The sequence below is a fragment of the Juglans regia genome, chromosome 13 (assembly GCF_001411555.2).
Source record: "Juglans regia cultivar Chandler chromosome 13, Walnut 2.0, whole genome shotgun sequence".
Lineage (NCBI taxonomy): Eukaryota > Viridiplantae > Streptophyta > Magnoliopsida > Fagales > Juglandaceae > Juglans > Juglans regia.
This window is the reverse complement of record NC_049913.1, coordinates 21,219,644-21,231,342: the sequence shown is the minus strand read 5'-3', so window position 1 is coordinate 21,231,342 and position 11,699 is coordinate 21,219,644. Positions and strand designations below refer to the sequence as shown.

The 11,699-nt window shown below is 36.1% G+C and overlaps 1 protein-coding gene across 1 annotated transcript; it reads left to right on the top strand.

The window, feature by feature from the left end:
- Window positions 1-2,247: 2,247 nt before the first annotated feature.
- LOC109006131 (inactive leucine-rich repeat receptor-like serine/threonine-protein kinase At1g60630) lies at window positions 2,248-10,461 on the top strand. The gene is made up of 2 exons (XM_018985311.2): window positions 2,248-4,180; window positions 9,459-10,461. The coding sequence occupies exons 1-2, from the start codon at window positions 2,860-2,862 to the stop codon at window positions 10,115-10,117; spliced, it is 1,980 nt and encodes a 659-aa protein (XP_018840856.2). The 5' UTR covers window positions 2,248-2,859; the 3' UTR covers window positions 10,118-10,461.
- The last annotated feature ends 1,238 nt before the right edge of the window (window positions 10,462-11,699 follow it).

The following is an 11,699-nucleotide window of genomic DNA, read 5'->3' as shown; positions in this document are numbered from 1 at the left end:
CACTCCGTCAAGAAATAACGAAATCAACTTTAGAGAGAGAGAGAGAGAGAGAGAGTATTTTCGCGAGATCGAGATGGCACTTGGGCTACACGGAGGAGGGAGGGAGATGGCTCACGGGCTTTAAACCTATCTTGGGTCTTGACTGCACTTTGGATATTCTGACAGTGAGAATGAAGAACTGATGGAGGAGAGTGAGATGGATTTGAAGTTTGAACGGAGGAGGGAGATAGAGGAAGGAAGCCAAATGAATCATTTGTGCGAAACGTAGCATTTCATTTTCCACGTAGATGTTCCTACGCGATTCTTGCACCAATTCTGATGTGGATATCATTTTCTTTTTTTCTATTGTTTGTTTTTCTTTCAACCATTTTTAAAATATCTTTAAACATCTTTAAAAAAATAAAAAATATTAATTCACTATTAATCAATTCCCTAACTATTAAGTAAAATAAAAAATAAAAATTACAATCAATCAATTTTATCAGTCACTTTTGTTGGTCTAAATGGCATTTCCAACTTGTAAAATCAATGTCTAAATTTTTATATTGTTATAATATCTGGATTTTTATATCTTTACAAAATTGATAATTGGATTTCAAATAATTTGTAATAAGCACCTGTATTAGTCTCCTGATTGAAAAGAAAGATAGTTATGTAGCGTATTTATATCACGTTTGGTTTTTGATTGGTTGGCATGTTGGGTAATAATACAACTTGATAACATTACTTCATTAAAAAAAAAAAAAATATCAATTTTAAAATTTTATAAATTCAAAATAAATTGTAAGTTGAAGTTTAAAAGAAATTTTACTTTACGATTCTTCCCAAACACAATTCTTTTCATAATTATATTTTAAAATAGGATATTTTTATTTCTGTAAATTTATTTTTATACGATTACTTTTCTCTCTTGCAAAATGAGGCTACTTTGCAAAATTGTTTTATAAAAAGGTTATTAGTTTAAAACATAATTATATAAAAAATTTTGAAAAATGTTAAGCCCTGTTTGAGTGTTGTTGAAATGAGTTGAATTCTTTATGAATAATAATAAGTTTTGTAAGACTTATTTAAGATAAGTTTAGATGCGTTTGGATGTTAAGATTAGTTTAGATTTATTTATAAAAAATTAAAAAAAATTATAGATCCTGTATATAAATAAGTGTTAAGTTGAAAAATATTATGAATCTTACATATAAAAAATTTTTAAATTAAAATAGATTTATTGATTTGAGAATTAAATATTTATATATTAGATTAATCTTAAAATTAGAGGGCCCGTTTGTTTTCAGAGATGAGATGAGATGAGATGAGATTAAAGTTAAAAAGTTGAATAAAATATTGTTAGAATATATTTTTTAATATTATTGTTATTTTAGGATTTAAAAAAATTGAATTGTTTATTTTATTTTGTGTGAAAATTTGAGAAAATTGTAATGATGAAGTGAGATGAAATGAGATAAGATGAGATGTTTTTGGAAAACAAACAAGGCCTAGACTTAAGGTAGAAACGGGGCTCAGAAGATGTTTGTTGAGCCAGGTGCAACTGCAAATTACATGTGCACACGGGTTAGGTTGATTTCCAAGCCCCGTCTCTTCTCCTGGGGCGCTCTCTTTGGGAAGTTGGAAAGGAGACTCATTTATTACTGATCCCTCTTTGCCTTGAATTCTTTCACCCATTTCCTCTGAGTGAAAGAAACACCTCCTTTCTCCAATTTTCCCACTCTCTCCCTCTTTCCCTCCCTCTTTCTCTCTCTCTTGAATTATTAGGGCATGCTGACAGTACAGATAGATCTATTCACACTATTCACTTTAATTTAGGGCCCTTTCTTTCCGAGCAGGAACTCTGTTATTTCATTTATGATTATTTTTTTTATTTCCTCTACTCCACTCTAGAAAAGAAAATTTTGAGAAAGAAATCTCAACTTCTGGTTCTGTAAACGCGAGTTTCATGGATTGGATTTGGAGGTGAAAAGAATGCAACAGAAGTAGCAAAGTTTTCTGGGCAAATTATTGGGATCCCATGCGTCATTGCCTCTGAAGTTCTGAAAGCTGCTAACTTTTGAGCAGCCCAAGGAGCTCACAAGTTGATTATATGGAGTAACAGTACCTTGCTTTATATTTTTTTAAAATTTATTTAAGTTAATTTTGTTTTTTTTTGGGTTTTCAATAATGCCTGCAGTTTGAGAATATAGAAATCATAGAAAGAGGAGAAAATAATGGTTATATATATATATATATATATATATATATATATATGTATAGTCTGCAAGTTCTGAGAAATGAGCGCTTCACGTGAAGGTAACGCTGCAATGTCCGTGAGTTTGTGAGCAAAGTTTCCGAGAAACGATGCCCACCTCAGAGTCTTCTCTATTTGGCGACTTTGAAAAGCTTTTCTCATCAATGGAGCTCCTTTCACTTTCATTTAATGCTGTGTAGTGCAGCTTCTCTCTGTTTCCTTCACTTGCATCCTAGTTGAAGTAGATGACCTTCCATTAATGCGTGTTTCTTCTCCTCCTCCTCAACTTTTCGTGGTTTCTACCAGTTGTCTTCGCCTCATATATGTAGTTTTAATCAACAAGAAAAACGAAAAAGAGGCGTTCAAAATGACACTCATTGGCGCGGTCTGAGAGGACTTTTGGAGTGGATGGATAGTAGATCTCGAGTTATTATGTTTTGGAAAGTGTTTGGTTGAGAAGAAAAAGCGCCAAAAAAGAGCAAGAAAAGGTAGGGGGTTTAGAGATTCCCAGAATCGCCTGTTCCAATGTCGCTGTTTATGGAAACAAAATCAAACGATCATCTCAGGGTAAAAATATTTCGTTTTTACATTTAACCAAAGGTTGTGTTCTTTGGTTGAGTTTCATGGAACCCCTCGTTTCAAGGTGCTTGGTGCTGTTGTTTCTCTCCTCACTGCTTTCCCTTCCCTGTTGGGTCAGATCAGGGGATGCCGAAGCACTTGTGACTCTGAAGTCATCCATCGACATCTCAAACTCGCTGCCATGGAAACTCGACGCCGCTGCCCATGTCTGCCGCTGGAAAGGTGTCAAAGAGTGCATCAATGGAAGGGTCACAAAGCTCGTGTTGGAGTTCCTCAACCTGACCGGGCTTTTGGATCAAAAGGCCTTGAACCAGTTGGACCAACTCCGAGTGCTTAGCTTCAAGGGAAACTCATTCTCCTCCCAGATTCCCGACCTCTCCGGTCTCCACAACCTCAAATCTCTCTTCCTCAACCACAACAACTTCTCCGGTGACTTCCCCGCCTCCATCTCCGGCCTCCACCGCTTAAAAGTCATCGCCCTTGACGGGAACCAAATATCCGGTCAGATTCCGGTGTCTCTTCTCAGACTTAGGCGGCTCTACACGCTTCAGTTGCAGGACAATCAGTTGAGAGGGACAATCCCTCCGTTCAACCAAACAACTCTCCGATTCTTCAACGTGTCCAACAACCAACTGTCCGGAGAGATTCCACTGACCCCGGCTCTGGTCCGGTTCAATGCGTCGGCATTTGCGGGTAATTTGAATCTGTGCGGAGAACAGTTGGATAATCCATGCGAAAGTCACCCACCGGCAATGGGTCCTCGTCCCGACCATCCTCCGTCGTCGTCGTCTTCCAACCGCGGGAAATCGATCAAGATAATTGCGGGGAGTGTGGGAGGATTTGCGGCGCTGTTAATCTGTTTGATGATATGTTGGATCCTCTGCGGGAAGCGTAGGAAACCGGAGGACGAGGCATCGAGGAGCAAAGAAGTGGGCGTGAGAGTAGAGGCTGGGGAGGAGAGATCGGGAGGGACAGGGACAGGGACAGGGGCAGGGACAGGGACAACCAGAGGAGGGTTTTCGTGGGAAGGAGAGGGACTGGGGAGCTTGGTGTTCTGCGGAGCAGGGGATCAGAGAATGAGCTACAGCTTGGAGGACTTGCTGAAGGCGTCGGCGGAGACGCTGGGGAGAGGTGCAATGGGGAGTACATACAAAGCTGTAATGGAGTCGGGTTACATAGTGACGGTGAAGAGGCTAAAGGACTCGGCATACCCGAGTCTGGAGGAGTTCAGGAGACACATGCACGTGCTTGGCAGCCTCTCCCACCCCAACCTCGTACCCCTCAGAGCCTATTTCCAGGCCAAGGAGGAACGCCTTCTCGTCTACGATTACTTCCCCAATGGCAGCCTTTTCTCTCTCATTCACGGTACATTATCATCTTCTTCTTCTTTTGTTAATCTAATCCAATTCCATTATTCTGTTTACTTGTGTGTTTTTAGAAATTAGATACGAAATTTATTTACTTGCTTTTTGCTGGAGTTTGAACATGCTTCTCTCGCAGACACATTGAATGGTCCGAAAAGTTCACTCTTTTTGGTCTCATGCACGCTGCATTATGGGAATGGCCCCCCTCCTGATTAAAGTTTTTAATTCAATTTTGGTGCATCAATCAATCAATCAATCAATCGCTGTTGTTGAGATTTAGGCGAATAAAGACAACGTGTGCACCTTTCCCTCTCCATTTGTTTAATCTAATCTCGCTTATTGACAACTCATTCGAGTTTGACCCCTGCACGTTGGTTTTGTCCCACTCACTTTGCTCACTCCACTTTTCACGTGTTTTGACATTCAAAATTCGGACGGGCAATTTCTCATTGCTTGGACGCAGTTTACTCAAAATTGTAATACTTCTTGGATGTTTGGCATTCACATTTCTTATTATTTGGACGCAAGCTACCTAAATCTCTGATTTTCTTATTCAAGTTTCTAGGTAATTTGGAAACAAAAATTTTAAAGGAAAATCAATCCAGCCTCAACTCCTTTGGACATCTACTCGGTCTTGCGCTTCATTCAATAAGCTTTACCCTGCGGAGTTCAACCAGTATAACTACATTCATTCCATTGATTTTTTTTTTTTTTAATGTCAGTGAACCTCTCCAAGGCGGACCCACTTTCATCCCATTGAAAATTATTACTCTTCTAATATCTTTTGATTAGTTTTACTTGTTTTTTCTTTTTAACCTTGATATAAGCAATGATGGTGTCGTTGTTTTACCCAACTGGGCCCTGGAATAATATTTCATCTTCTGAACAGATTTTATTTTTTTTTCTTTTCCTATCAGTTTGTTTCCTAGTTCATTATTTTCTTTCAGACTTTAACTCCCTTCTCACTAAAGTGGTATAAATCTGGTCATATGTACTCACATTTTTTTTTCCGGTTAAATATGTCCTTATATTTCGTTGAAAAACAGAACAATCTTTCCCGCTACTTATTGTTTAGTTTTGATGGATTAATAAATGGAATTTACTTGCTATTTATTGGGGAAAATTTGATTCGTTTAAAAGTTTTTTTGGCTTTCAAGTTTCATTATTTTGAAGTTTAACCCCAAGGGTGGCTAAGTGGTCCTGACATGAGCCGTATAAGCTGGACGTCCTAGATTCAAAACTCTGCGTTCACATTCAGGGCCATCATCAGATTGGGAGAATTTTCTCTTGAATTAATTGAGGCGCACTTACGGAAAACTCTTTATTGAGAGTCTCTGCACCTCTAGGATCAGTTGGAAGCTTGTCCTGGACACCTAATGCCAAGAAAAAAAAATTATTTTGAAGCTTTTACCAACACCGCTTTCAATTATTGTGAAGGTTTGCAAATGTCAAAAACCTTGAAATGAAACCTTCTTTCACTTCTTCTCACGTGTTTCTTTGCCATCAATCCGTCCCCACCCAACCACATTCACCCAAAGAAGATAAAGATAAACCCAACCGTTTGGAATTAGCAAAAGCCTTAGAAACTGAACTGGCAATTCATGTGTTGTTGTCGCATCACTAGTATGATTAATATAGTATTGACTTACATTTTGATCCTAATTGTTGATTCGATACACACTAATTTGTAAGGAGTATGCAGTAAATTTGTAGTGTCTTTAGTATTACTCATGGAAAACAAGATGCTCTGTCAACTCGGTAGCAGACACGAGACACCTGCACATGAGAAAATGGCAACAATTAGAATCATCTCACTCTTGCAAAGGCCCATTGACTGATTTTTCTGCTTTTTGTTTCTTTTGGAATTTAAATTTCCCAGTTTTCAATATCTGATGCTTGTATACCGATGTTATTTGAAGCTTGTCATCACTTTCTACTGATTATACTACACATTTCCTTGGTCTTGATAACTGCAGCACTTGAGTCCACTATCTAGGATTAGTGCCATTCACAACCTTCTGCAATTCAGCTAGTTGTTTTGCATTGATGTTTTTCTTCTAATGGCATTGATGTTGTCCATGATTTCCTAAAATATTTTAACGGCTACCTTCATATAAACAAATGGGGCCTTGTAAGAGCCCTCCCAACGGGTTATGTGAAACCCTTATTTCTGTATAATTTGAAGAAAATAATCTAAAAGTGGCATCTAATGGATTATTTATTTCATCTGTAATTTTCAGTTGACTATAGTGTTACCGCTACATCTAGCAGTAACTGTTCACAGTTGTAAATAACTTTTTAATCATTTCTCTCTCATCTACTCGTCTCCCAAGCACTATGCACCTCCAACATTAATTTTAATATCAAATATACTTGCGTGTCTCCTATACTCTCCTCATCAACGTTAATTTTAATATTAAATATATATATATATATTTTAGAATTGCAACAGATTATACAAAAATATCAAATATATATATACTCTCATCTGGAAAGAAAGGACCCTCTAATTTGGATTAATTTCATTTTATAATCTCTTCTTTTTATTTTTTGAATTAATTTATATTTTAGTTTAGCTTATAAATTTCGAGTAATTTAAAATAGAACATAATTATATAACATTGTATATGAAGAAGATATTACAAATATCAAAAGATATGAGGATATCATTGATAGTTTAAAGAAGATATTTGTAATGAATAAAAAAGATTAAAAAATATAATATTTAAATGATATAAAAAAAAAATAGATAAGCTGATGTATAGTATATTGTAAAAGTCATTTTGTAAAATAGAAAAATTGAGTTTTGATAATGTATTTTAAAGTTTATGATGAAGAATCTATTAGGAGTGCTCTTAGAATTATTATTGCATTTTCAAATGTCAATGTCTTTCTCACTCGGTAGCTGTTGATTTGATATGCTGGTCTTCTCATATTTCAGAATCTCTCAGATTTTCTAGATTGAAGCGTTTAAATGATCATAATTCATGATTCCAAAAAAATAAAAATAAAGAAGAAGATTCGGAGACCATGTGAATGTGCATCAGTTAGAACTGTTTGCTTTTTTCCTCTAAGATATTTAACCATGGTTCCCATGGTTAAAATACTTGCTCACTTTTTATCATTCCCGCCTCAGCTTACTTCTGTGCACATGTTGATAGTGGTTTGTACAGTTTACTCCTAGGTGCATGTTGTAAGGTGGTTTGTTTAAAGAGTTTAGATCTGAAACATAAGCACCTTTAAGCTGATTTTGTACACATATGAGGTGCTTTAAGCTCTCTGAATATCCTCAATGGAACTAACAGACGATTGATTTCTTTTTTCTCTTTTTGAGTCCAAGCAAGTCTTTAATTAGTTCTATTGGTTTTCTTGTTTACTATCTTATTTACTAGTCAATTTAGCAGTCCTAGTCCTAGTGTGTGTGTGTGTGTGTTGGGTAATATTTAAATTAGACTTGGTGCAACTTCTTAACAAATTTCAACCTAAATAATGTTTGCATTAGATCAATATTTATGAGCCCATGGTTGCATTATATGGCCCTCACTTTATTATGCTCACAAAATATGATTATGATCAGAAATCCATAACTGTCATTTTAAAAGGTGCAAGGTTATGACTTTTTTATTGTTTGAAAAACCATTAAATACATAAGTTTCTGGTTGGATAGTAAATAGCATTCAACTAATGTAAACTTTGGCATAAAGAGAACATGTACTTTGTTACATCTGACCAAATATTTATTCACGTAGTATTACAGAGCAGTCTGATATTTTTTTATTCATATATGCATATATGCTCATGTATTCAAAGGATATTCAATGTTGAATGGTGGGATTACGAATTGTTAATGAAGCCATGCTTGCCGTTTTTCTCTCATTCATTGCTGTTCAAGGGTTACTGTTCACAGCTCCTAAACAACCTCTAGTTTCTCCCCTTTCTTCTCTCTTTCTACCTTTAAGCATGGCCTTTTTTTGTTGTATATATGGAAAACCTAAAACGCCATAAACATTCCATAATTAATAGCCACCGAATAACCTATTAAAATCAGCTTCTGGTTCTGTCACTCACTGCAGCCTAGAAAATCCTGCTGCTTGTGCTTGACAAGTTAGATCGGTTTGCCTGCTATTATTGGTATTCTCCTCCTAAGTACAGCATTAACTTATAAAGGAACTTCATGTCATTTGGTGTACAGTGAGGTAACTCCTTTGAAATTGAAGGTAAGGAGTCAAAATTACCATTATGCCCTCGGTCAACGTTTTTAGGGGGTGACCAAAGGGACCCTTTTTTTAACCCCTCCAGATCCGTCGTCTCTGTCTACCGATCTGCCTAGTTTTGGGAGATTTCTTTTGGTAGCCCAAATGGTTTTGGTACCCCACTCCTTCCTATCCCATCTCCCTCCAAACAAATGTGGTGTTGCCATCACCTGGGCTGTTATCTTTTTGCGCATTAGTCTTTTCAAATTACTTTGATGAGAAGTTAGTTTTTCGTTTGACCTGTATGTATACTTCTGTGTGCATGGGTGTTCCCTTTTTCATCCTTAAAATATACTTTTAGGGTAAATTCCATCAACTTCCACAGGATATAGATACAGTGATACACGCTTATGAATGTCACATGCCATTACAAATTGTGACAACATATTCCTTCTTCCAATTAGTTTTCCTTTGGTAATAACCTTAGGTAATGTTGATTAGCTAGATCAGTTAGATGATAAGAAGAATCAATGGAGAAAAAAGAAGAATAGAAGCTTCAAATGGTCGAAACTCCTTGACATTTTTACTTATAAAAAAGGAGTCTTTGACATTTACTAATCCTCAAGGGCAATTGGCATAACTTGCCATAATTCAAACTTATCATTAAGAAAGAAAAGTTCTAAGAATGAGATGATGTTGACAACAATATTTTAGAGGGCTATGATCATATTTGAATAGCTAACAAATATAATGTGAATATGAAACAAAGTATGAAACAAAGCTTCCATAATTGTGGAATGGGGAGTCTAGAAGTATCTTGATGAAAATAACAGAATGCATGCAGCATCTATTGATTTAGTAGCATTTTAAGATTGGATTTGAATGAAGTCATTGCTGCTGGTACTGCAAAAATTAAGTGGCTTCAACTCGATACAGATGTAATGAAATGGAGCATCCTGTTGATTCCTTTAAAACTGAACCTAAATATATTGGTGAGAGATAAGTAAAAGACTGCCGTTCTGTGACTTGAATGAAAAGCAACATCGAGAGTGCTCGTCTCATGCATTAATATTTCTGTTGTTACAGGATCAAGAACTACAGGTGGTGGAAAGCCTCTTCACTGGACATCATGCCTTAAAATAGCTGAGGACCTAGCAACTGGTCTGCTCTACATTCACCAGAACCCTGGCCTGACCCATGGGAATTTAAAATCCTCTAATGTCTTGCTGGGTTCTGACTTTGAGTCCTGCCTCACAGATTACGGCCTCACATCATTCCGTGATCCTGACTCACTTGAAGAACCCAGTGCCACTTCCCTATTTTATAGAGCACCTGAATGCCGTGACATTCGAAAGCCATCTACACAACAAGCTGATGTCTACAGCTTTGGCGTCCTCCTCTTGGAACTTCTAACTGGCAAAACACCTTTTCAGGACCTTGTTCAGGAACACGGTTCAGATATACCTAGGTGGGTTAGGTCAGTCCGTGAAGAAGAGACTGAGTCAGGGGATGAGCCTGCCTCTGGTAATGAGACATCTGAGGAGAAACTCCAGGCTCTCTTGAACATTGCAATGGCTTGTGTCTCACTTGTTCCAGAGAACCGGCCTACCGCGAAAGATGTTTTAAAGATGATCAGAGATGCCAGGGCAGAGGCTCAAGTGTCATCCAACAGTAGTGATCACTCGCCCGGAAGATGGTCAGATACTGTTCAGAGCTTGCCTAGGGAAGGCCATTTGAGCATTTGATTGCATACCAAACTAAGAGATGCAAGGGCAGAGGCTCAAGTATCATCCAATAGTAGTGATTATTGAGTGCAAAGATGGCTGGTTACTGTTCTGAGGCCGCATGGGGAAGAACATTCGAGCATCGGAATATATACCAAACCCGAATTATTATATGAGGAATTCTGATTCTTTTTACGAATTGAACTGCGATTCTTCAACTAGGCATTGTAGAGTGTACTGGTGTAAAGGTGTTCTTTTGATCTTTTGGGCTAAGTCATGAGCTGACTGACATTTAAAGATTCTATTGTTGATCGAGTTAGAAGATTGTATTACTTACTTGAAATCCCAATTTTACGTTTGGGGGCTTGATCTGGTAGGGGTACTTTAACTCCTCTTTGGAAAAAGGTTCTTCACCCTGTCTTCACTCTTCAGACCCGAGCACGATGTTAGCTCAGGTTCTGTACTGAATTATTCGTATTGTTCTTTCTGTCTCCGACAGAAAAAAAAAAAAAAAAAAGGTGCACTCTTTTGTATTTAATTGTTATAATGTTCTTTTTCTATAGATTTCTTTCAATCTTAGTGTCGGATCTTTCCTTTCCATATCGATAGATACGACAGGGAGTTGAGCTGTCTCTGTCCAAACAAGAACAAGAAGAGAACTGCCCTAGCGATGTCGCTGGTAATTGGCAACGACTTTGGATGCCTTATGTTTTCAATTCGAACGTTAACTTCCATCCACAAAGCACATTCACAATTACTTTCTAACCCCCTCCCCAAATGCTTTGATATCAAATTTATCAAGAAGTGTAAAGGCTGGTTTGGTTATACAAAATTAAACCATCTCATCTTATATAATCATTATAATTTTTTTAAACTTTCATATAAAATATAATAAAAAATTTAACTTTTTCAAATTTCAAGATAAAAATAATATTAAAAAATAATATTTCATTCAACTTTTAACAAAATATCTTATATTATCTTATCCGAACTGCGTAACCAAATGAGGTCTAAATATACTATAATATTTTAATAAAATATATAACAAATTGTTTTCAAAAAATATCAAAAAAAAAAAACATCTTTTTGAAAAAAGAAAAGAAAAAGAAAACATAAATAGAACATAGATAAATGGGAAAAGTACGCTTTGAATATTAACTAGAAGGTATTGCATCTCAACTATCAAAACTTACGTATTGCACCATCAAACTATAAAAATGGATATTATGCATTCTTTATTAAGATATAGATGGTCAAGATTTTGTTACCTCACCTATTTTTCTTTTATCTCAAAAGGCTGTAAATTAATTATGATGCAAAATGTCATTTTTTTTGTAGTTTGAGGATACAATGTATCAACTTTTTTGGGTAGTGTATTTTTTTTCATAGGTAGATTATAGATAAATTATGTTGATGGATAATCTATCTAGAGCTGGGCATCCAAGTACGGATTTAGTGTAACATACGGGTCTAAATTTAGGGTTTAAAACTAGTATTTTATTTATTTATTTATTGGTATTTTATTTTCTTTATATTTATTTATTTATTTTAGATTTTTGTGATAACAAATAGATCGATTTAGTGATTCCTTTCTTTTTAAAAC